This window comes from Trichosporon asahii, assembly GCF_000293215.1.
Source record: "Trichosporon asahii var. asahii CBS 2479 unplaced genomic scaffold scaffold00017, whole genome shotgun sequence".
Lineage (NCBI taxonomy): Eukaryota > Fungi > Basidiomycota > Tremellomycetes > Trichosporonales > Trichosporonaceae > Trichosporon > Trichosporon asahii.
In genome coordinates, this window is record NW_014040907.1 from 706,295 (window position 1) to 726,548 (window position 20,254).

The following is a 20,254-nucleotide window of genomic DNA, read 5'->3' on the forward strand; positions in this document are numbered from 1 at the left end:
CCGCCGCCGTTCATGCACGGCGGCCGAATCTGAGCGGCGAGCGTCGTCGCGAGTTCGCAAGACTGATGTTCGACGAGATGAGACGCGAGGTGGCATACTCTGAGAAAATCTTCCGCACGACGAGAAGCTCAAGAGTCGAGATGTCGGAGTCGTACGGCGGAGTGGAGGAATCAGGAGCCGAGGAGTCGCAGCGGAGTACAGCAGAGTAGCGCAAGCGAAGTGAATGATAGGTTTACCCCGTCCCTCATTATCATCCCGTTACGGTCCTACAGCCACGCCCGCAGAGGACGAGCACAGCACGAGCAACGAAAAGCACGCATGCCCCCGCGCATCACATCACCATCAACACCCAACAACCCACAACCACAACAAAGCAACCCCAGTTACAGCGACTAATTCTGTGTAGTACCGTATTGCCCGTGAATTATGAATAGATGCGCAGCACGAGCGGCGAGCGAAGCGAGCCGAGCTGGCCAGAAACGTCTGACAGAGGAATAGAGTCAGCCGCGCAGGGTCAGTCATCGAGAGCTAGGACGAGATGAACCAAGCATAATATACATACACAATCTAAGCCATGGCCTTGTTGACGTTGGAGTACCCGACACCGACACACGAGGCGACAACAGGCCCAGTGCCCTTATGTCCCGCCTCACCATCTCCCTTCTCTCCCTCCTCTTCTGAGCGGAACGGGGTGATCTTGAACTTGACGCCAAAGAAGAGCAGGCAATCCCTCAAGAACTGAACGGCATGCGCGCTGAGGTCGCCCAGCAGAACCCTTCCAACGTCCTCCTTACCGAGCACCATGAGCAGCAGGACGAGGCTCTGCTGGCTCCTATCCACGCACCCGCCCTGACTCACGCTCTCGAGCAGCAGCCGGGCAGCATGCAGGCCAATATCCTCCGGCGTCTGGGTCACCCCGTCATTCTTCCCGGGCACGCTTGACAGGGCCTCGGCAGAATGCAGCGCGTCCGTCGTGCTCTGCGCGACGAGCGCGAGCCCGTATCCGGGACTCTTGCCCGCCTCGTCGCCGCGGTACACGTCCGTGTAGATGTGGATGTCGGGGATATAGCGATTCAACAGGGATCGGGCAGACTCGACCATACGGTTTGCGAATTGCGGACTGACGCGCGTGGACTGGGCGATACCTCTGATCTTCCTGATCTTGCCCGGATCGGCGAACTGAACGGTCTTGAGGGCCCTCACCGGCGTGATCTTGAGAACCACCTGCCCGCCACCCAGGGGCGCGGCGCCGCGGCGCTTGATGTTCAGCTCTGTCTCGGTTACGCCGAAGAGGGACAGAGTGGGCAGAGTGACGGTTCGCAGCAGGTCGACGGAGAGGTCTTGGGACGACGAGGTGATGCCGTTCAACGTTACGGTGAGGGGGGACTTGCCGAAGGGGCCCAGAGGGATTAAGACCTCCAGGTAATAGCCCAGAGAGCGGCCGAGGTGGCACGTGTGCGTGTACGTCCCGCCGGGGAGGAGGCCGGGGTGGAACACGAACGAGGTACCTGGGTGTCAGCTCCTGGTTCTTCCACCCACCGGCTAGCTGCTGGCTGCTAGCTGCCAGCCGGCAGCCACTCCAGCGGACACTCACCCGTGACATTGATCTCGATGGTCGATCCATTCGTGACCTTCTCGAGCAGGCGCAGCAGGTTGATCTCGTACTCGCGCAGACCGACGTGCACGTCGTCGGACCGGATGGCGTCGACGCGGATACTCCTCCCGGAGAGGATGGAGAGGAGCAGGCGCTGCCGCAGGTTGGCGTGGCCCGTGAAGCGGAGCAGGTCGCCCTTTGCTCTCGGCGTGGGTTTGGACGGGGCCATGGTTTGTGTGGGGGATGTCAACAACAAAGTTGACCTTCCTCGTTGATCGCGGCTGGTGAGTGAGGGCTGGGGGTGGAGGAAGGGGGAAGGACTGAAATTCGATGTCACGTGATTGAACTGAAGGGGGTGGCGAATGTGGAGGTGGTGGTCAAGCGCCCAGAGTTCCCACGGTGTCTCTCTGCCGGGTGTGTCATACGCAGACCCGCAAGTCTGGGCCCCAATGTCCCCAGGAACGGCGTCGTGATAGCCCTGAAGGAAGGGGGGTGAGTATCTCGCTCGACTGCGCGGGCGCCGTTGAGTAGAGGAGCGACTGTGCTCCCAGGCTGACGTCAGAGAAAAGATATCCCCCTCTCGTAAAGGAGTACCATACATCACTCAGCATCATGACCATTGCACCGTCTTCAAGCCCGCTATCCCCGCCGGCCTCTACCTATGCACACCACTTCCATCGCCTACGGACACCGACGCCGACCGACCTACGATGCCATGATGTATCTCTTTTCCACTCCCATCCACCCCCTTCACCCCCCGCTCACTCTGAACGCTTCCGAAACAACCTCCACGAACAGTCAGACATCCACCCCCATTCACCACCTCCACATTACCCACCCACCACCGCCAGAGCACCCTAGATCCCTCAGAATCGAATTAACACAAAGACGCCAGACGCCACGGAATACAGACTCTTAGACATTCTCTCCAAACACCCAACACACATACACACGCTCGAGACAGACGCGACCCACCATGGCGCCCGCGCTCCTCGATAAGATCGAGAGCAAGGTCAAGAAGGTCCTTCCACACTCCGATCCTCCTTCGCCCAAACCAGGCGACAAAGCAGGTATGACGCGGGAGCCCTCCAACTCTTCTTCCTTGTTCAAGTGCCGGAACTCGACATCGAAGAGTTCCACCCCAGCATCTTCCGTCACGAACGTGCCCTCGACACTCGGAGGGAAGGGCACACCCGCCTCCTCCGTCTCCCACATTCCATCCACAAACACTCCCAGCCAGCCCGGCACGCCTGTTCAGTCTCAACCCCGGGCTGGCCCTCCCGACCCGCGGCCAGTGAACGTCCCCACCCCAACAGTGACGGAGGACTTTGACGCGCCGGCACAGGCGCACCACGACTCGCCGCTCGATGCGCTCCGAGGCAAAGCGAAGGAGTGCAAGGAGAAGCTGACGCCGAATTTCCTCCACAACAACGACTGCGGCACGAGTGGCGGCGTGCCGTGTTCACAGCTGTTCGGCATGTTCAAGGCGCTCGCATCTGAGGACTCTCGCGACGGCGACACATCCGACAGCGACGCGGACGAGCCGCCCCGCCGCCGTGCCCCGCAGAAGAGGAGAAGCCACATGAGCCAAGTGTCAACCGTCTCCAGTGGCCAAACGACGGATGTGACGGACGACGGCGACGACAGTCCTCCCGGATACACCTATGACGGGTTCGGCAACCTGCACCGCTCCGAGAGCGAGCCCCAGTTCCTCCCCACGGAGGAGGAGCACGAGCACGACCCGCACATGGCGATGAAGCGGCACGCGAGCGTCAGCACGACCGAGCCGGCACTCCACATTGCGCGCTTTGACGAGAACGACCCCGAGGTGCAGCGGTGGCTGCGCGAGACGCTCGGCCCGGTCCAGCTGTCCCAGCTCCATCTTCACGATTCGCCGCAGAGGGCTCCACAGTCTCGGCGACCGAAGCAGTCTCGGCCAAAGGCACGGCGGCGACCGACCGACGTGCCTGAGGGCAACGAGGAAGACGCCGACGATGAGGACGTCATGGTTGCGGCGCTGAACGACGCCAATCCGGCTGAAGGAGCCAGAGTACCGCCCGAGCAGATTGCGGACCTGGCCTTGGCACAGATGGCGGAGCAGAATGCAGAGGAGGGCGAGCAGGAGCGCGAGAATAGGGAGAAGTTCCGCGCCGACCATGGCCATGCCAACACTGTCCCTCCCGCGGGTGAAGCGACCCCGGAGGAGAAGGCCCGCTTCAACAGGAGCGAAGTACCCGAGGCGGAGAAGCTGCGCGTCATGCGGGAGGAGTTTGGCGATATCGCCTCTGTCATGGTCGACGCGCAGGGCAGGTGTGAGCCAGAGCGCATCCTCGCCGAGTCGCAGGGCAGTCTCTTCCGCGGCGTCATGATGATCGGCAATCTGCACCTCACGACGCACAGGCTCACGTTCCACGCCCTCCTCCCGCCCGACAACATGATTACGCAGGGGCCGGACTTTGAGAGTCTGGACGACAATGAGGCTGCGGCGCTGAAAGCTCGCCCGGACATTATCCAGGCCGGAAGCGTGACGCTGCACCAGGGCGGCATCTTCACCTCCCAGAAGCGTGTTTGGATGGAACTCACGCCCGAGATGCTGACTTGCTACCCCTCTGCCGATGAGGCGGGCAAGACCCGTCCCCTGTTTTCCATTCTGAGTGAGTAAACCCCTACAAGCGTTGCTGACAGCCAGTGTCGTCCATCTACCGCCTGAAGCCCCTGGACCCGAAGGAGCCTGTCGAGTTCTACATTACGTACGACGGCGCCGATGGGATCAACACGCTCCATTTCACCGTCGACAACACGCAGTCCTCCATGCGCTGGCGGCGGAACTACGAGGCAGTGCTGTTCCGCTGCGCGTCGCAGCGATTCCGCCAGTCGCACCGCCGTGACGCCATCAAGTCGGGCATCATCACGCAGGAAGAGGCGGACGCGCACGAAGATGACGGGTCCAAGTGGACGCTTCTCCGCTGCTGCGTGCCCCTTGACAAGACTGAGCTGCGCCACATTGGCGACTACCACCAGTTCGCGACGCTTGTCAACATGGACGTGCAGCTTCAGGCGGACACGCAGGTTTCGTGGCGCCCCGAGGAGATTGCGACGGGCAACTTTGCCGCTTACGGCGACTTCAACATAGAGGGCGACGAGGATGGACTCCCCGACCATCCGCCCCCTACTGATCCCGATGCTATGCCCGACGACCATGTGGTGCATCCCGACCACTCCGGACCGATCAACCAATCCCCCTCGCGCAGTCCTAGCCAGTCGAGCTATGCCAGCCAGTCGACGCAGGGCGGCTCTGACGTCCCCCTCCACCACGAAGCTGTACGCAGCTCGACCGTCCCCGACATGCGCGCAGCGGTACCTGGTCACAAGCCCGCTCCGCCCCAGCCTCGCCACCGATCGCGCACGCTCATGTCGCGCATCACTGGCCGCCCCGACGCGGTTCACGAGGATCAGCACGACGGGCACGCGCACGACTACATCGACACAGACCCTCCTCCATCGCTGCAGAAAGGCTGCCCCGGTGGTGCGGAGCCCTGTGCTACTATTCGAGCCGAGAGCCGTTGGGCGGTGAAGGACAACAAGTACCAGTTCCTGATCGCGATCCTGAACGATCAGCAGTGGTTCGTCGATGCGCTGCGCGAGGCGCTTCCTCACGCCCAGGCCAGACGCTACGTCCGTGGTGCTATGCCGGAGCAGATGGCGATCGATGTGGGCGGGTACGACTGCATGTCGCACCCTGATACCGGTCACGATGACGAGAACGAGGACGATCCCTCGAGCTCCTCCGACTCGTCGGAGAGCGACGACGACCCCGATCCCCAGCGCCGCGCTGAGAAGAAGCGCGAGCGCAAGCTTGACAAGAAGACCGAGCCGGCGTCCAACCACAAGGCGCGCAAGGCGCGTGCCGCCGCCAAGACGTTCGGTCTCCGCGAGCGAGATGGTATCTGGCTCAAGCGGACCTATGTCCAGAACGGTGTCGTTCCCGCGCGAGGACACATCATCATCTCGCCCAAGTATACCTGTTTCTGGAGGCGGGCGCGTTTCGGCGCAGATATCAAGTACCGCTACCCGACCGCCGATATCAAGGGGGCAGTGGCCACGCAGTTCCCCCTCAGCCCCAGGCGTAACGGCATGGCGCTCAAGATCAATGGCCAGCCGGATCTCAAGTTTGAGTTCTGGAGCGAGGCGTCGCGCGACGCTGTCGTCAAGCGGGTCAACCGCGTCGTCGCCCAGTTGGCTGAGCAGGGAGAGGGCCAGGCGGCTCCCGGCGCCAAGGAAGCCGGCAAGCCCGAGGGCTCTGAGCTCAGCCTCCAGACGACCACGACCAGCAACGACTCCCGCAATCTCTGGGACGTCGCTAAGGACATCAAGCTGACCGAGAATGACTTCCAGGTCTCGCCCGAGTACGCCGTGCACGGTGACATGCGGATCATATCCGAGGCGGCGCGATTCCTCGCCCCGCCGCCTGATCTGCTTGTCTATCCCAAGGCGCTCAACGAGGAGGCGCTCGCGTACATGCCTTTCGTCGCGAACCGGCCGTGGTCGAGTGGCGGCGCGAACGTGCGCCTGACGCCGCGCCGCTTCACGATGCTCACGATTGGCTCTCGCGGTGATGTGCAGCCGTACATTGCCCTGTCTTTGCGCCTGATGCAGGACGGACACAAGTGTACTATCGTGACTCATGCCGAGTTCAAGGACTGGATTGAGGGATACGGCATTGAGCACCGCCAGGCCGGCGGAGACCCCACGGCTCTCATGAAGATCTCGCAGGACCACAAGATGCTCTCGCCCGGATTCTTCAAGGAGGCCCTCGGTACATTCCGGCAGTGGCTCGATGACCTCCTCAACGACTCGTGGGACGCGTGCCAGGACGCGGACGTCCTCATCGAATCGCCCTCAGCCATGGCAGGCATCCACATCTCCGAGGCGCTCGGCATTCCCTACTTCCGCGCCTTTACCATGCCCTGGACGCGCACCAGTCTGTACCCACAGGCATTCATGGTGCCTGCGTTTGAGATGGGCCCGCAGTTCAACTATTCCACGTACGTGCTGTTCGACAACATCATGTGGAAGGCGAGTGCGCGGCAGATCAACCGCTGGAGGAAGAAGAGGCTCGGACTCGGTGCGACAGACCAGAGCTCGCTCTCCGTCTCCAAGGTGCCGTTCCTATACAACTTCAGCCCTGCAGTCGTGCCCAAGCCGCTCGACTGGTACGACGACATTACCATCACGGGCTACTGGGAGCTGGAGAACAGCGACATGGACTGGTCTCCGCCCGACGACCTGCTGCAGTTCATGCAGAAGGCGCGGGACGACAAGAAGCCGCTCGTGTACATTGGCTTCGGATCCATCGTGGTACCCGACCCCGCTGCCGTGTCCCGCGGTATCATCAAGGGTGTCGAGAAAGCGGGCGTGCGTGCCATCATCGCGAAGGGATGGTCCTCGCGCTCTGAGACGGGCGAGAAGGAGGAGGACGACGTCGTTTTCCCCGCCAGCTGCTACAGCGTCGACAAGATTCCGCACGGCTGGCTCTTCCCCAAGATTGACGCCGCGATGCACCACGGCGGCGCGGGCACGACGGGCGCGTCGCTCCGCTGCGGCCTGCCGACGATCATCAAGCCGTGGTTCGGCGACCAGCACTTCTGGGCCCTGCGCGTGACCAAGATGGGCTGCGGAGTCAAGCTGGCCAGTCTGAAGAGCGACGAGATCGCCGACGCGCTGAGAAAGGTGACGGGCGATAGAGTCATGATTGAAAAGTCGAGGAATGTGGGAATCAGGATCAGGCAGGAGAAGGGCGTCGATACCGCCGTCCAGGCTATTCACGCCAACATTATCCGCGCAGCGAAGGATAGGCAGAAGCTGAAGAAGGAGGACGACGGGGTCAAGGAGCACAAGCGCGCCAGTCTCAACATCAACATCTTCTAGGCGTGTCGCGGAGAGTTGTAGGTTAGAAGTATCAGTAGACTAGAGCGGGCAAGGAGGTAGATCTAATGTATCACAGTTGTAGCCGTTGATAGAAGAGCAATGCACGAAGAGCAGTCTAATGATTTGCCCGCGATTGCGCGATGGCTCATGGCTCGTGCCAAGACAAGGCTGCCCGCCCGCCTGACGCCACGGCTCAATGGGACGTGTCCACTGCTGCTCGACTTCCAGACCCGCGCGGATGCGCTGACTTGACTGCACGGGCTGCACGGCCCGTCTCCCTTCGAAACGAGAGAGTCCAGAGTTTGGCCGAAGGTCCATGCGTCATTTTACCTCCCGATACTCGCGCAACATTGCAAGTTGATCGCCGCCTTCCTTTGTTCTCGAAATGGGGTGATCCAAATCATGAAGCACACCATGTGCTGCATATCCACATCCGGGGTCCTCAGTATGGAACCGGGGGTGATCAGGTGAAAGCGTGAAACGCCTCCGAGCCAAGACATCCCGGCGCCGACTTACCATTCAGTAACGCAGCCCATGGGCTAGCGGGGGAAGCGCGCTCGCGCTCCCGCGCGCCAGATCCCTCCTCTTTGCGTCCTCTTGCGAGGCGTAGTGTTCCCGAGGTCATGTGCTGCGCTCGAGCCGGCAGTCTTGGCGTCTGGGCCATCCCTTCACCAGCTCACCTCCCTCCCCCTTCTTGTCCATCTCATACCGGCTCGTGCTCCGAATGCATAAAAGTCTGCATCTTTTTGGGCCGCGCGCCCCTCTCTTTCGTATCCCATCGCTCCCAACGACTACGATCCTACAATGATCCCCCTCCTGCCCCTCGTCGCTGCGTCGCTCGCCGCGGCGACTTCCGTCCCCCTCTACGCTCACGAGAACCTTCAGCGCCGCTCAGTCGGCGGCGGCTCGCTCGACAGCAAGACCGGCGACTTCACGCCCGTCGTCGCGATCCAGGTCGGCACGCCGCCGCAGACCCTCCAGGCGCAGCTGGACGTCACCTCGGGCCTGACCGTGGTCGGCGGCTCGCCCTTTGCGGGCGGGAGCTTCTATGCCCCCGCCTCGAGCAGTTTGAAGGAGGGGGCTAAGGTCGACAGCCACGAGTTGCCGGACGGGAGGAAGACGAGCGGGACGAGGGTCGCGGATCGGATCGTCGTTGGTGCTGCGGGGCTGACGACTGAGTTCCGTAAGTTTTGAGATCGAGAGGGGGCAAAGAGGGGAGGAAAGGCGCTGACAGCAGTACTTGCCAACCCCTCTGGACAGAGTGGACCCGAGGCGCCGGGGATCAACAACGCCCTCCTCGGCCTCGGATACAGCGACGCGCCCTCGCCCGCCCTCAGCTCCGAGTGGGATCAAAAGCTGTGGGGACTGTACCTCTCCCCCCGCCGGGTGGGCTACAGCGACAAAGCGGGAGAGACGAAACGCATCGGCTCCCTGAGCCTGGGCAAGATCGATCCAGCCTATGCAGCGGGAGAGCCAGTCTGGGTCAATCTGACCGAGACGTCGACGGGCGAGTGGCCCGTCCATCTCAAGAGCTTCGCGGCCGGGTCCGCGTCCGCGAAGACCGACTTCTTCGAGGGCCGACAGATCGACGTCGCGCCCGTGGCGAACATTGGCCTTCCCCCCGCCGCGCTGGACGGGCTCATGAAGGGTATCACCGGAGCGCAGAAGTGGACGCAGGGCGAGGACGTCGTCTGGACGCTGCCGTGCGACACGGCCTCGAAGCTCGACATTGGTCTCGAGAACATCACCGTCTCTCTTGCGCCCGAGGACTGGATTGCGAAGGAGGGCAGCACGTGCCGCGCCCTGCTCAGTGCGGCTACTGGACGGCCGTGGCTCGGCACGCCGTTCTTGAGCGCCGTGTACAGTGTCTGGGACCTTGAGGGGCGGCGCATCGGCTTCGCGCCCGTCAAGGCTGGCGCCCGGGTCGAGAACAAGGACTTCAACGAGGGATCGGCGCCCGCTCGCCAGAGCGCGGAGCCCGTCACGACGGGAAAGACGTACCCGAACGCGGTCAAGGCTGGAGGCAGCAACAGCGCCGCTGTGGCCAAGCCCGCGTTCCTGGCCGTGGCGTTGGGTGCGCTCGCTGCCGTGCTGATGTAGGCGGAAGAGATATGACCACGCAAAAACGAAAAAGATTACTGGATATAAATCACCACTTTCATTTCTTTAGGGATATAGTACATAACGTTAATGGGGCGCAGGGGCGCTCTGTCGTAGCTTGATCATGAATCATGGAAATCTTCATCTTGTCTTGAGTGGCACAGGACGCGAACATGAGGCGAGGTGCAGGCGACACCAACCACTTGTGACTCGCTGCACAAAACGCCGGCCGACAGTCCCTTTCCCTCCTCCCTAACTCTCGGCTCAGCAACAATGAATCTTTCCCCAGACCTAGCCGCACCCAGCTCTCTGCGGCTTCTGCTCGAAACTCGCCTCCGCGACCGCGAAGCCGCAAACGACCAGCGCTACGCCGACAACGTCCTGGACACGACAGAGGAGTATCTGAGACAATGCGCGCACTTTGAGCAACTCGGCAGCGACAACCCAGTCGCCATTGCCGCACTCGCAAAGCTGAAGCTCGCACACGTCGAGACGCTCGCCTTGCTAGGGCAGACTCACGCTGCTGAAATTAAGTCGATCGCCCGGCTTCGCGAGACACTGCTGCCACAAGAATGCCCGCGCAATTAACGTGTGGTCTCCAAGCCCAGTCCACCCCAGATATGTACAGTGATAACCATTTCAATGTCTCTGTGTCTCTCAGTAGCGGCGTGTATGCACGGCGCTCAGTGAATCCCGGAGAGGGATCATGAAAGAGGAACCGCGCATTATCTTACGTAACCGCTGCGGCGGTGGCACCAGGCGCGACGCCGCAGTACACAACAGCAACCACCAGTTCCCGTTCGTATAACGGCTAGTATGCTCGCTTGTCATGGTGATCGCGGGAGATCGGAGTTCGATTCTCCGACGGGAAGCTTTTTGGAGCCTCTGGCATGCATGGAGGAAGGAGGAGAGGCGGTTAGATGGTCACAGCAAGTGTGGCTCGCGTCGGTCGCAGCGCTGGTGCTGACAGGGCCGGAGGGAGTAGAGATCACAACCGTGGGAAACGTTGAATCTGCGAGGGCCGACCTCCAACGGTCAGAATTACTAAACGACCGTGGGAAAGCTGAAATTATCTCTTTGACCGTGGGAAGCCTAATGGTGACCCGTACCGTGGGAAACATTGAATCTGCGAAGGGCAACCTCCAAGGGCCCGAATTATCTAAACGACCGTGGAAAAGTTCACATTATCTAATCGACCGTGGGAAAGCTCGGTCCATCTGCCCCCATCCACCCGGTTCATCCAACCACCATCCATCCTACCGTGCAGCAATCATTCTCCTTCCCTGTCGAACCGGCGACCATGCAGAGGACGCAAAAAGCTTCCTGTCGGAGAATCGAACTCCGATCTCCCGCGTGACAAGCGAGCATACTAGCCGTTATACGAACAGGAAGGAGAAGACGTTGCTTCTGGAGGCCGGTGCGGCGGCGGCGCCACGCCCAGGAAATGCTTACGTAATACGGTTTCTGTGAGCGACAGATGGCCGGATCGAGAGCTGGGAGGGCAACTTTGAGATCTGGACAGTCGAGGAGTGTATTCTGAAGGGTTTGAGCATCCCAGAGTCGGCTGAATGGAGGGGTGGACTGATCAGTGTCATGTGCTGGGGCACTGCAGGAGGTGTTTCTGCCACTAACATGATGGCTAGGCCAACGTTGAGTTGCCTCGTCATGGGAAATGACTGTGTGTTTCGCCAGCGCAAGATCTGTACTTCAGGGCCCTCCTCATCAGGTATGAACGAAGTAGCCCCTAAAGGTATGAGCTGCCGCTGACTCTACGAGAAGGTTGAGAAGACTGTAGGTTGAGGGTAGTGTGGCGGATGCGGGTTGGAAGAGACCGAAGTTCGGCCAATTTGGTTTGGTGGCAGCACAATCATCTATGGTTAGTATGACCACCCATTGTCAACACACCGCCACAAGTAAGGCAAGTGCGTGACCAGCTCGAGGGGACATTGGTGGAGCGATGTTGTATTGTCTATGCACCGTCAGCATAGCAGCATCGCCCGGCGTCGAGTGTAAACAATGCTGATTGCTGAAGTCAGTGCACCACAATGAATCATGTGCACGTCTCCTTGCCACAATGTCCAATGTCACTGTCGCTATCTCAATGTAACACTTGCCGACAACACGACCCCGGACTCAGCCTCAGGGTACATAAGCGTCTCAGTATCCCGAGATGAGCGGCAACATACACCAACATGGCCTCAGCAGTCAGCCCCTCAAGTCATCTCCTGCACATCCACCCTTACCCCTACACGCCAGCGTTCGAAGCAGTCCACTCTGCACTCTGGACCGTCAACGACCCGGAAGAGGAGGTGAAAATCCACCGAAAGCTCGTACTCAATGTTCTCAAGGCAGCTCAATCGTATCTCCTAGACATCCTGGAAGGGTTCGATAAGCATGACGCCCTTCGCGACTTCCGTGACGCCGCCATCAAGGTCGTCCAAGACCAGCGGGATACGGACGTGCGAGAGCGAGACGATCGTGTGGCGCGGCTTGCCAGTCTCACTCCCAACATGCTGTACGCAGAGCGGGCCAAGTGGGTGCTCGACGGTATCGTACCTCTTCCTGACCCCGCGCCGCGGCCCGACGTACCAACACTGCTCGAGGAGGCAGTACAGCGTGTGGCGGACCGACGCGTCCGCGCAGGAAACCACCACGAGGCACCCGTATACAGGTTTGCGACCTCTGTTGTGAGGGCTATCGCTGGATATGTCCATGTCACTACGGACTGGAGGCGGATTCTGTGGCAGCTCTCCGTGTATGCCTACCCGAAGCGGGCGAGGGAGCCGGCCCCAGTGGCTCAGGCCGTGATGGATATGAGAGACGGTGTCAGGGGGGCCGTTTCGGGACTCGCGAAGGATGTTCGGAGACAGCTCGGCCCGGCGACGAAGCTCTATGTCGAGTATCGCGACTGCAAAGTTAGGAACGCGAGGGTTGGGATTACACTCTAAATCGATAGAGGACGTTGGACTTGCCACCTCCGTAGAGCCTTAGCCAGATACTCAAACACTTAGTGTCCGTGCTGTCATGCTATGCATCCGTGCATCTTCTCTCGGGCGAACGGTGGCTTCGGATCAAAGAGAGAACTGAAGATCACCGAGATTTCCATCCCCAGACATTGCGGCGAACACTGGGGTGATCACGTGACTGGCGGACGACACCGAGGTCGATGATGACGAACCTGACATCGATCGCCGAGACAGTTGTCAACACCACTCACCCCAACCTCCAAAATGCCGAACGCACCTCTGCAGAAGCCTTCCGAGCCGATCCTGTACGTCTTCGACGACGTCCCGGGCCTGCAGGGCTCGCTCGCCGAGTTCATCAAGACCGCGCAGGACAAGGCGGTTACGGACCACGGATTCTTCACTGTTGCGCTGTCTGGCGGTTCGCTTCCCAACAACCTGAAGCCCCTGATCAACGAGCAGGGCATGCAGTGGGACAAGTGGCAGGTGTTCTTCGCCGACGAGCGCATCGTGCCCCTCGACCACCCCGAGAGCAACTATGCGGCGTGCTGCAAGGCCTTCCTCGACCACGTGCCGATCAAGCGCGAACAGATCCACACCATCAACACTGATCTGCTGACCGAGGCGTCGCGTACCGACCCCGAGGGCCAGCACGCCGACAAGGAGGCGGACGAGCGCGAGGCGCAGGACATTGCGGACGACTACGAGAAACAGCTCATCAGCGTGTTCGCCGTCCCCAACGCGGTCCGCTACCCGACCTTTGACCTCATCCTGCTCGGCATGGGCCCCGACGGCCACACCTGCTCACTCTTCCCCGGCTCGCCCCTCCTCGCCGAGAACGACATGTGGGTCGCCAGCATTATCGACAGCCCCAAGCCTCCTCCCCGCCGCATCACGTTCACCTTCCCGGACCTGAACCACGCGCAGCGCTGTGCGTTCGTGGCGACCGGCGCCGGAAAGCAGGACACGCTCCACGACGTCCTCGACGAGCCCGAGAAGGGTCTCCCGTGCTCTCGTGTCCGCCCTGTTACGTAAGTACATGCAGAAGCTAGATCATCCTTGAAGAAGCTAACGACCAGGCCCGGCCAGGTGTACTGGTTTGTTGACTCGGCCGCGGCGGCCAAGACGCAGTACCCGAAAACGGCGTTCAAGTGAATACCCAGATTTCGGGTAACCAAACAAAAGGCAGACCTGAGCTGATGGTAGACCGAGCTCGCGGCTGTAAATAGCGACGAGTTTCAGTAGCAGTGTACATATGCAGCAGTAGAGACCCAAGCGAGGTGTGATCGATCGGGATAAGAGGTCCGACGTATCGGAGCCCGTCCATGGTGACTGGCCTGGCTGATCGCATCCATAATTGGTTCCGCGCAATGACGTTGTTCTGTGCGGTTCGATTTCTCACCGTAGCGAGAGGGAACATAACATTGTCCATTCGTATCCTTTCGGGCTCCATCTGCTCCAGTTGCTCCGTCACAGCCGTTCCTCGGTACCTCACACCCGCGCTCACCTCGGTCATCTCAGGCGAAGCCTCTTATAACGTTATAAGCTATTCCTTAGGTATTATTCTGCTGTTGCATACAACCAATCCATCCATCATGTCGTTCGCACAGCGCCTGAACCGCTCCCTCGACGGCCTCAAGCGCAACACGGGCAAGGGTATGTGGAACACCGCGAGTCGTCCGCTGACGACCTCGGCAGTCCTCCGCATGAACCCGGACCCGCACAGCGGCGCCCTCCCCATTTTCTCCTTCACGGCCGACTCACCCCCCGTCAATGAGGTGGGCGACTTTGCTCTGGGCTCCGACCTCGACATTGGCGGTCAGTCGACCTGTGTCTTCACCCAGGTCAGCGACAAGGGGGACAACCTCGGCGAGATTGCCAACACGGACAGCGGGTCTGTGGCCCAGCTGCCGTCCTCGGCCGGGAGCGCGGCTGACGACACCGGCCCCTCGGGCGGGGCCTACTCGGCCCAGACGCAGCATGAGGAGAAGGGCAAGCCGTCCCACGCGTCCTTCCACGGCATCCTCTCCCTCAACGTCCCCGCCGAGCACCGGGGCAAGATCCGCACGGGCTACGCCGCCTTCCGCAACCGCAAAAGGCAGACGCTCATGGGCGAGGAGACCTGGGACCTGGACCGGTACACGCACCTCCGCGTCGAGCTGGCCTACAGGGGGTGGGACGTCTGGCGCTCGCGCTGGGTGTGCAACCTCCAGACGGACGGGCCGGTGCGTTCCGATCTCTTCCAGCACCGTCTCGATCTTCCCTCCGAGTATGCTTCGAAGGAACCGACGCCCATGTCGCCGCTGAAATGCACCGGTCTCAACTTTACGACCGTCCACCTGCCCCTCGACGGGTTCGTGCTCACCAACTCGGGCCAGACGAGCGAGAAGCAGATCAAGATGATGCAGAACAAGATCCGCACCATCGGCTTCGCCCTCCTCGGCGGAGGACGGAGTGCCGAGAACGAGGCACCCGCCGCACTCGAGGCCGAGTCCGAGGCCCCCAAGAACAAGTACCACAAGGTCGGCGGCGGCGCACCCACCTCCGAGGGCATGCCGACCGACCACCAGAGCGAGGGATACTACGAGCTCTGTATCCGCAAGGTCGACGCCGTCAGGTGGAACACCGAGGACGAGTAGGCACGAGGCAGCAAAAGCTTAGCAGTTTTGATCTAATCAGACCAATGCATGAATTATAGCCCAAGGACGGATATGTTTGCGCAAAATGACGCGAGGTGTGTGTCTAAACTTAACTATTTCTAGTCCCAGAGGTTCGCGAACGGGTCGCGGTCGTCCTTCTTGGGCGCGAGGGACTGCTGCTGCTGAGGCTGGGTAGCAGGCTGGGCCCAGGGGTTGGCCTCCCACGTTGGGACCGGGGCCGTGTTCATGACCTGGGGCTGGGGGGGAGCCGAGCTCGTGATGCCGCCGTTCCATGACGCGTAAGGGTTAGCAGCCTGGGGTGGGGGCGATTGCGTCGTGGCAGCGAAGAAGCCACCTCCGATCGGAGCAGATGCCGTCGGCGTGGGCTTGTTGAACAGCGACATGATGTCGTCCTTGTTGCTCTGCGGGCGGGGGTTCGATGGCGGGCGGAAGTCGAGGTCAAACATGTTGGCGGCGGGCTGCTGCTGCTGCTGCTGGGCAGGGGCCGTCTGGGCGGGAGCGGGAGCAGAGGTCGGCTGGGAGTCACCAAAGATGTCGACGATCGGCGCGGGAGCAGGAGCCGCGGCGGGCGCAGACGCGGGGGCAGGAGACGACTTTTGCTGTCGCGAGAGAAGAGGGTGCGCCTGCCTCTGCTGGTGGTGGTGGTGCTGCTGAGGCGGCGAGGTCGCCTGAGGAGCAGCGGGCGCTGACGTCTGCGTCGCGGTCGGCGCCGCGCCACCGTCCAGAACGCTAGGGTCCCTGGGAAGCGGTCCCTCCATCGCCCAACGCCTCGACTCGTACTTTGACCTGATGAAGGACTCGATTTTGCTGCTCGTCAGTTGCGATGGGCCGCTTGCAACTCACTGCTCGGGCGGGATGTGGCCTGGCTTGAGGTGGCGCTCCCAGTACGCGTTCGCGCGTTTGTTGCCCCACTTCTGGATGTTCTCCATCTGCTCCGGCGTCCACATGTCGAGGTCGATACTCTTCACCTTGGAGATGTGCGTACCCATGCTGCGGTGGATACCCGAGCACCTAATGCAGAGGTACACGCCGAGGTTCCAGGACGCCCATCGCGCGTCGTTCTTGCGGCAGTCGGCGCACGCCTTGTTGTCGGGCTGGCGCACGAGCTCGCGCAGGATGCGCGCGTTCCTCTCCGTCGTAGCCTTGTCTTTCTGTCAGCTCATCGCTCCGCGTTTAGCTCACCTTGCCGTTGGGACATGATTGTTGTGGTTGCTGGATGTCTGATTCTGATGACGAGGCAGAAGGACTCGGGCAAGGGCATGGTTTGCATCCGTTTATCCGGGGATGAGCCGAGCAGACGAGCTATGACATGATCGATCGTGGCCGCGAATGCGGGGGAGGAAACACACCCGATCTCATCTCGACATCTCTCCCAAACATTGCATCGTCCTCCTTCTCCATCTCCCCCGCTCATGTCCCTCGACGCCACCAGAGACTGGCTCAAGTCCGTTCTCCGGCCATACCCCGCGAGGGATCGCATCCTCTCAGAGGTCCTCGATATCCTCAGGAAATACCGCTCCCTCGCAGTCCGGACAGATGCCTTCAGTGAGTTAGCTACACTGGAAGCAACTGACATCAGCCTTCGACTCTGGCCAAACATCACTGCTCCTGCAGCTCCATGGAACGCTCCCGACACCGTATAAGGGAAACACGTACCAGATTCCCGTGGCCATATAGCTGCCGCACGAGTACCCGCAGGCGCCGCCGATGGCCTTCGTCGTGCCCACCAAGGACATGGGAGTCCGCAAGGGGCGTGAGGTCGACCCCTGCGGTAGAATCACAGTCGCGCAGGAGTGGTGGCAGGACAGGCAGCTCCAGACGTTCATCAATAAGATGATCGAGGTCTTCTCGCGCCAGCCGCCAGTGTACGCCAAGCCGCCTGGAACGACGACGACGCCGTCACGGCAATCTTCCATGTCGACACCGCCTCCGCAACAACCCGCCCCGCCCCAGCCCCCAAGAGAAGTCTTGCCGCAATACCAGCCAAGTCACCAGCCGAGTCGGTCGGGATCGATGGACCCGGGTTCGCCGCCAGTGCCGCCGAGACCGGGCCTGTCCCCGCCACCAGTGAACGCTCAGCCAACTCAGCCGGAAGGCCATGCGCCGCCGATCCCCAATCGGCCGTTCCCGCAGTACCGGGCGAGCATGTCACCACCGCCTCCGCTGAATTTTGCCCAGCAACAGCAGCAGCAGCACTTCTCGCCGGGTCCTCAGTCGCCAGTACATGTCCAGTCGCCCGTTCGTGCCCAGCACTCTGGACCGCCTCACCCTCCTCAGCCTCCTCAGCCTCCTCAGCCTCCTTATCAGCAACACTATCCACCCCAGCACCAGCAATCCCACCACGGATATCAGCATCCCCCAGTACCTCAGCATCAGCAACCACCGTATCCGCCTCAACAGCACCAGCAGCTGCACCAGCAGCCTCCGCAACCCCACCCGCAGGCGAGCTTGTCTGTACCCCAGCCGCGACAAGATCTTCTTTCGTCCCCGAACAACGAAACGTCCGACCTTCCGGAGGACACGCCGCCAGCTGCACCGCCGAAGCCGCCTCCGCCCTCCTTGATCCACCTGCATGCGATCCTGCAGCCGCACCTGAACGCAGCCTTGCCGGCACTGAAGCATGACCTGGAGTCGCAGCGCCAGGCCCTCCTCGAGCGGCGGGAGGATCTAGCCTCCGGCGAGCCAGCGATCAGGGACGAGATGGCGCGCCTCGAGGCGGTGAAGAAAGTGTGCGATGTGGTTGTCGAGAAGATGTCCGACGTCGTGCAGAAGGGCGAGGAGCGCGTCGTGGACCTCGAGCGCCGAGGCGAGGTCTCAGTTGACGAAGTCGTGTGTGGTATCAGCATTGCGCACAACCAGTGAGCTCAAAGACCCGGCGTGCTGAGCTAACGTGCAGACTCATAGACCTCGTGGCCGAGGACAACGCGCTCAGCGACACGATCTACCACCTGACACGCGCGCTCGATGCGGAACGCCTCGACCTGGACCGATACCTGAAGGCGGTCCGCCAGCTCGCGCGCGAGCAGTACATGAAGCGTGCGCTGATCGAGAAGATCCTGAACGGCATGGGCCAGACATGGTAAATTCTGATGTCTATGATGTAAGATGCATTACTTCCACGACCACCACTTGTTCCCCTGCGCCTGTGCTTGCTGCTGGGCCACTGTGCCGAGTTCCCCCAGTCCTCCCAGTTCGGGCACAGCCGTCGGCATGGGCTGTCGCTCCGCGTCGCCGTTGTGCTCGCCGTCCAGATCGCCCGCGGCAACCTCGTCCACTGCCTCCTTGGCAGCTCGCTCGAACTTGGCCTCCGGGTACAGGTCGTCCTGCACGTGCTGCAGGCCGGACATGAGTCCTCCCATCAGAGTCGAGATCACGACGCCCTGGATCAGGAGCGGGTTCGGTAGACGGACTGGAGTCAGCTTCCATTGCCCGGCGAGCTATTCCGCTCCTATGCTTCACTCACAGGCAAGTCCCGCGATAGCAGCCAACGATCCACCTGCCACCGCTCCGTCCGCAACATGCACCGGCCCCTTGCGCCAAGAGTACCTGTCCTGGTTGGGATTCGGCCGTGTCGGCGGCTCCAGCCTCTCTCGAAGCCACCCCGCCCCTTCCTCCGCAACGACGAAAGCGGCAACAGCGCCGCCAAAGTAAAGGCCGTACTTGGCACCACTCTTGAGGCCCTGGAGCATGACGCGGTAATTCCTCGTCTTCGTGTAGAAGTACCAGCCCTGCACCGTCTTGGGCGCCCTGTGGGCGTTCTCGGCGAGGAAACGGAGACGCGCACGCGCACCCCCGCGCTTTGCGCCGATGAAGAAGCCGATCATCGCCGCACTCGGCGCCATCCACACGAGGTTGCTCGGTAGTCGCAGGTTGTACTGTTTTCGTTCGCCCGAGCGGTTCGTGGACACCTGCAGGCCGCTGGAAGAGGAGGACACCTCGACGCGCGGCCGCGGCGTGGAGGGGCCGGCTTCGCTCGTCCCGCTCGTCATTGTCGGAGGTCGAGTCGAGGCTTTGGGAGAGAGTAAGGGAGTGTGTGAGGAGAGTCAAAGGCAGGTAAAGGTGGAAGCCGAGTGCTCGTCCCAAGAGGTCGCCCGTGTCAATACTCGAAAAGACCATTGGTGGACATCAAAATCCGGCCGCGCGGCCAACCCAGCCGAGACTCAGGCACGGCATCCTCGTGTCGGGTCACGTGGTCTATATTATCGTGTCGAGAAGTTCGAAGATGTGGTCGAGTTGCAGCACCTACGTCACAACAACACCTCGCACGACACGTACGACGACATTGGCGGCGCCCTCGACTCTCTCAAGACTACGAGCGACATTCAGCGAGCTGGGAGCTGGTCGCCATGTCGACAACACTCACGACCCCGCGGCAGCTCTACCGCCGCTACCTCAAGAACCTCTGCTACCTCCCGGACCCGCATGTGTGGTCCGTCCTCGTTCCCGAGTTCAAAACCTACCTCCGAGAATCAAAGGACAAGCATGCCTCGAAAGCGCTTCGACAACTTCGCGCAGCCGTCGCGTGCCACCCACACGCCCTCGAGCGCCTGCTGAAGTACAGCTACGGGCAGAGCGGGAGTGTGCGCTGGCACCTGATCAAGAACATCACGCTCTCATCCCACTTCGCTCCGAAGGTGTGGCCGGAGGCGCCCCGATTCCCGCCGAAGACATTCCAGCCCGTCCCCTTTCCGCTCCGGCCGCTCATGAAGGTGAAGCAAGGCGACCTGAAGCCGATGAGGGCGAGGACGGAGGTACCCGCCAAAGTGCTCGAGAGGGAGAAGAGGCGGAAATGGGAGAGGGAGTGGGACGCAATCACATCCGTCCCCCTTACGCTGAAGGGGAGCTCGAAGACGGGATGGGAGGGCAAGGGCGTCGCGGAGAGTTTGCGCGTCCTCGCCGGGCTTGAGGGAGGGGGGTTCGAGCTCCCGATGCCGCGGCGACAGAGGGGGGATGCACCGCCGACGAAGAATGTGCCGGTGGATACGCGGAGTCTGCAGACGTTTGAGAAC

At 61.5% G+C, this 20,254-nt stretch overlaps 12 protein-coding genes and 2 non-coding genes across 14 annotated transcripts; 10 read left to right on the top strand and 4 right to left on the bottom strand.

Annotated features, from left to right (window-relative positions):
* Nucleotides 1-567: 567 nt before the first annotated feature.
* Nucleotides 568-1,823, bottom strand: A1Q1_07873 (RNA-3'-phosphate cyclase; the record flags this gene model as incomplete). The annotated part of the gene is made up of 2 exons (XM_014326857.1): nucleotides 568-1,508; nucleotides 1,595-1,823. The coding sequence occupies 2 exons, from the start codon at nucleotides 1,821-1,823 to the stop codon at nucleotides 568-570; spliced, it is 1,170 nt and encodes a 389-aa protein (XP_014182332.1).
* Nucleotides 1,824-2,570: 747 nt separating this feature from the next.
* On the top strand, nucleotides 2,571-4,256 carry A1Q1_07874 (sterol 3-beta-glucosyltransferase; the record flags this gene model as incomplete). The annotated part of the gene is made up of 1 exon (XM_014326858.1): nucleotides 2,571-4,256. One exon carries the CDS (start codon nucleotides 2,571-2,573, stop codon nucleotides 4,254-4,256), a length of 1,686 nt encoding a protein of 561 aa, XP_014182333.1.
* Nucleotides 4,257-4,405: 149 nt separating this feature from the next.
* On the top strand, nucleotides 4,406-7,522 carry A1Q1_07875 (uncharacterized protein; the record flags this gene model as incomplete). The annotated part of the gene is made up of 1 exon (XM_014326859.1): nucleotides 4,406-7,522. One exon carries the CDS (start codon nucleotides 4,406-4,408, stop codon nucleotides 7,520-7,522), a length of 3,117 nt encoding a protein of 1,038 aa, XP_014182334.1.
* An 804-nt stretch (nucleotides 7,523-8,326) lies between these two features.
* A1Q1_07876 (uncharacterized protein) lies at nucleotides 8,327-9,622 on the top strand (the record flags this gene model as incomplete). Its single annotated transcript, XM_014326860.1, has 2 exons — nucleotides 8,327-8,705; nucleotides 8,760-9,622. 2 exons carry the CDS (start codon nucleotides 8,327-8,329, stop codon nucleotides 9,620-9,622), a joined length of 1,242 nt encoding a protein of 413 aa, XP_014182335.1.
* Nucleotides 9,623-9,895: 273 nt separating this feature from the next.
* Nucleotides 9,896-10,210, top strand: A1Q1_07877 (uncharacterized protein; the record flags this gene model as incomplete). The annotated part of the gene is made up of 1 exon (XM_014326861.1): nucleotides 9,896-10,210. The coding sequence occupies one exon, from the start codon at nucleotides 9,896-9,898 to the stop codon at nucleotides 10,208-10,210; it is 315 nt and encodes a 104-aa protein (XP_014182336.1).
* Nucleotides 10,211-10,415: 205 nt separating this feature from the next.
* Nucleotides 10,416-10,494, top strand: A1Q1_t154. Its single transcript has one exon. It is a non-coding gene; the product is annotated as a tRNA-Asp (tRNA).
* A 447-nt stretch (nucleotides 10,495-10,941) lies between these two features.
* A1Q1_t155 lies at nucleotides 10,942-11,013 on the bottom strand. The gene has a single exon. It is a non-coding gene; the product is annotated as a tRNA-Asp (tRNA).
* Nucleotides 11,014-11,814: 801 nt separating this feature from the next.
* A1Q1_07878 (uncharacterized protein) lies at nucleotides 11,815-12,570 on the top strand (the record flags this gene model as incomplete). Its single annotated transcript, XM_014326862.1, has 1 exon — nucleotides 11,815-12,570. One exon carries the CDS (start codon nucleotides 11,815-11,817, stop codon nucleotides 12,568-12,570), a length of 756 nt encoding a protein of 251 aa, XP_014182337.1.
* A 282-nt stretch (nucleotides 12,571-12,852) lies between these two features.
* A1Q1_07879 (6-phosphogluconolactonase) lies at nucleotides 12,853-13,620 on the top strand (the record flags this gene model as incomplete). The annotated part of the gene is made up of 1 exon (XM_014326863.1): nucleotides 12,853-13,620. The coding sequence occupies one exon, from the start codon at nucleotides 12,853-12,855 to the stop codon at nucleotides 13,618-13,620; it is 768 nt and encodes a 255-aa protein (XP_014182338.1).
* Nucleotides 13,621-14,180: 560 nt separating this feature from the next.
* A1Q1_07880 (uncharacterized protein) lies at nucleotides 14,181-15,224 on the top strand (the record flags this gene model as incomplete). Its single annotated transcript, XM_014326864.1, has 1 exon — nucleotides 14,181-15,224. The coding sequence occupies one exon, from the start codon at nucleotides 14,181-14,183 to the stop codon at nucleotides 15,222-15,224; it is 1,044 nt and encodes a 347-aa protein (XP_014182339.1).
* A 119-nt stretch (nucleotides 15,225-15,343) lies between these two features.
* On the bottom strand, nucleotides 15,344-16,234 carry A1Q1_07881 (uncharacterized protein; the record flags this gene model as incomplete). Its single annotated transcript, XM_014326865.1, has 2 exons — nucleotides 15,344-16,031; nucleotides 16,089-16,234. 2 exons carry the CDS (start codon nucleotides 16,232-16,234, stop codon nucleotides 15,344-15,346), a joined length of 834 nt encoding a protein of 277 aa, XP_014182340.1.
* Nucleotides 16,235-16,952: 718 nt separating this feature from the next.
* Nucleotides 16,953-18,328, top strand: A1Q1_07882 (uncharacterized protein; the record flags this gene model as incomplete). The annotated part of the gene is made up of 2 exons (XM_014326866.1): nucleotides 16,953-18,103; nucleotides 18,142-18,328. The coding sequence occupies 2 exons, from the start codon at nucleotides 16,953-16,955 to the stop codon at nucleotides 18,326-18,328; spliced, it is 1,338 nt and encodes a 445-aa protein (XP_014182341.1).
* Nucleotides 18,329-18,355: 27 nt separating this feature from the next.
* On the bottom strand, nucleotides 18,356-18,934 carry A1Q1_07883 (uncharacterized protein; the record flags this gene model as incomplete). The annotated part of the gene is made up of 2 exons (XM_014326867.1): nucleotides 18,356-18,654; nucleotides 18,709-18,934. The coding sequence occupies 2 exons, from the start codon at nucleotides 18,932-18,934 to the stop codon at nucleotides 18,356-18,358; spliced, it is 525 nt and encodes a 174-aa protein (XP_014182342.1).
* Nucleotides 18,935-19,052: 118 nt separating this feature from the next.
* On the top strand, nucleotides 19,053-20,151 carry A1Q1_07884 (uncharacterized protein; the record flags this gene model as incomplete). The annotated part of the gene is made up of 2 exons (XM_014326868.1): nucleotides 19,053-19,674; nucleotides 19,721-20,151. 2 exons carry the CDS (start codon nucleotides 19,053-19,055, stop codon nucleotides 20,149-20,151), a joined length of 1,053 nt encoding a protein of 350 aa, XP_014182343.1.
* Nucleotides 20,152-20,254: the final 103 nt, after the last annotated feature.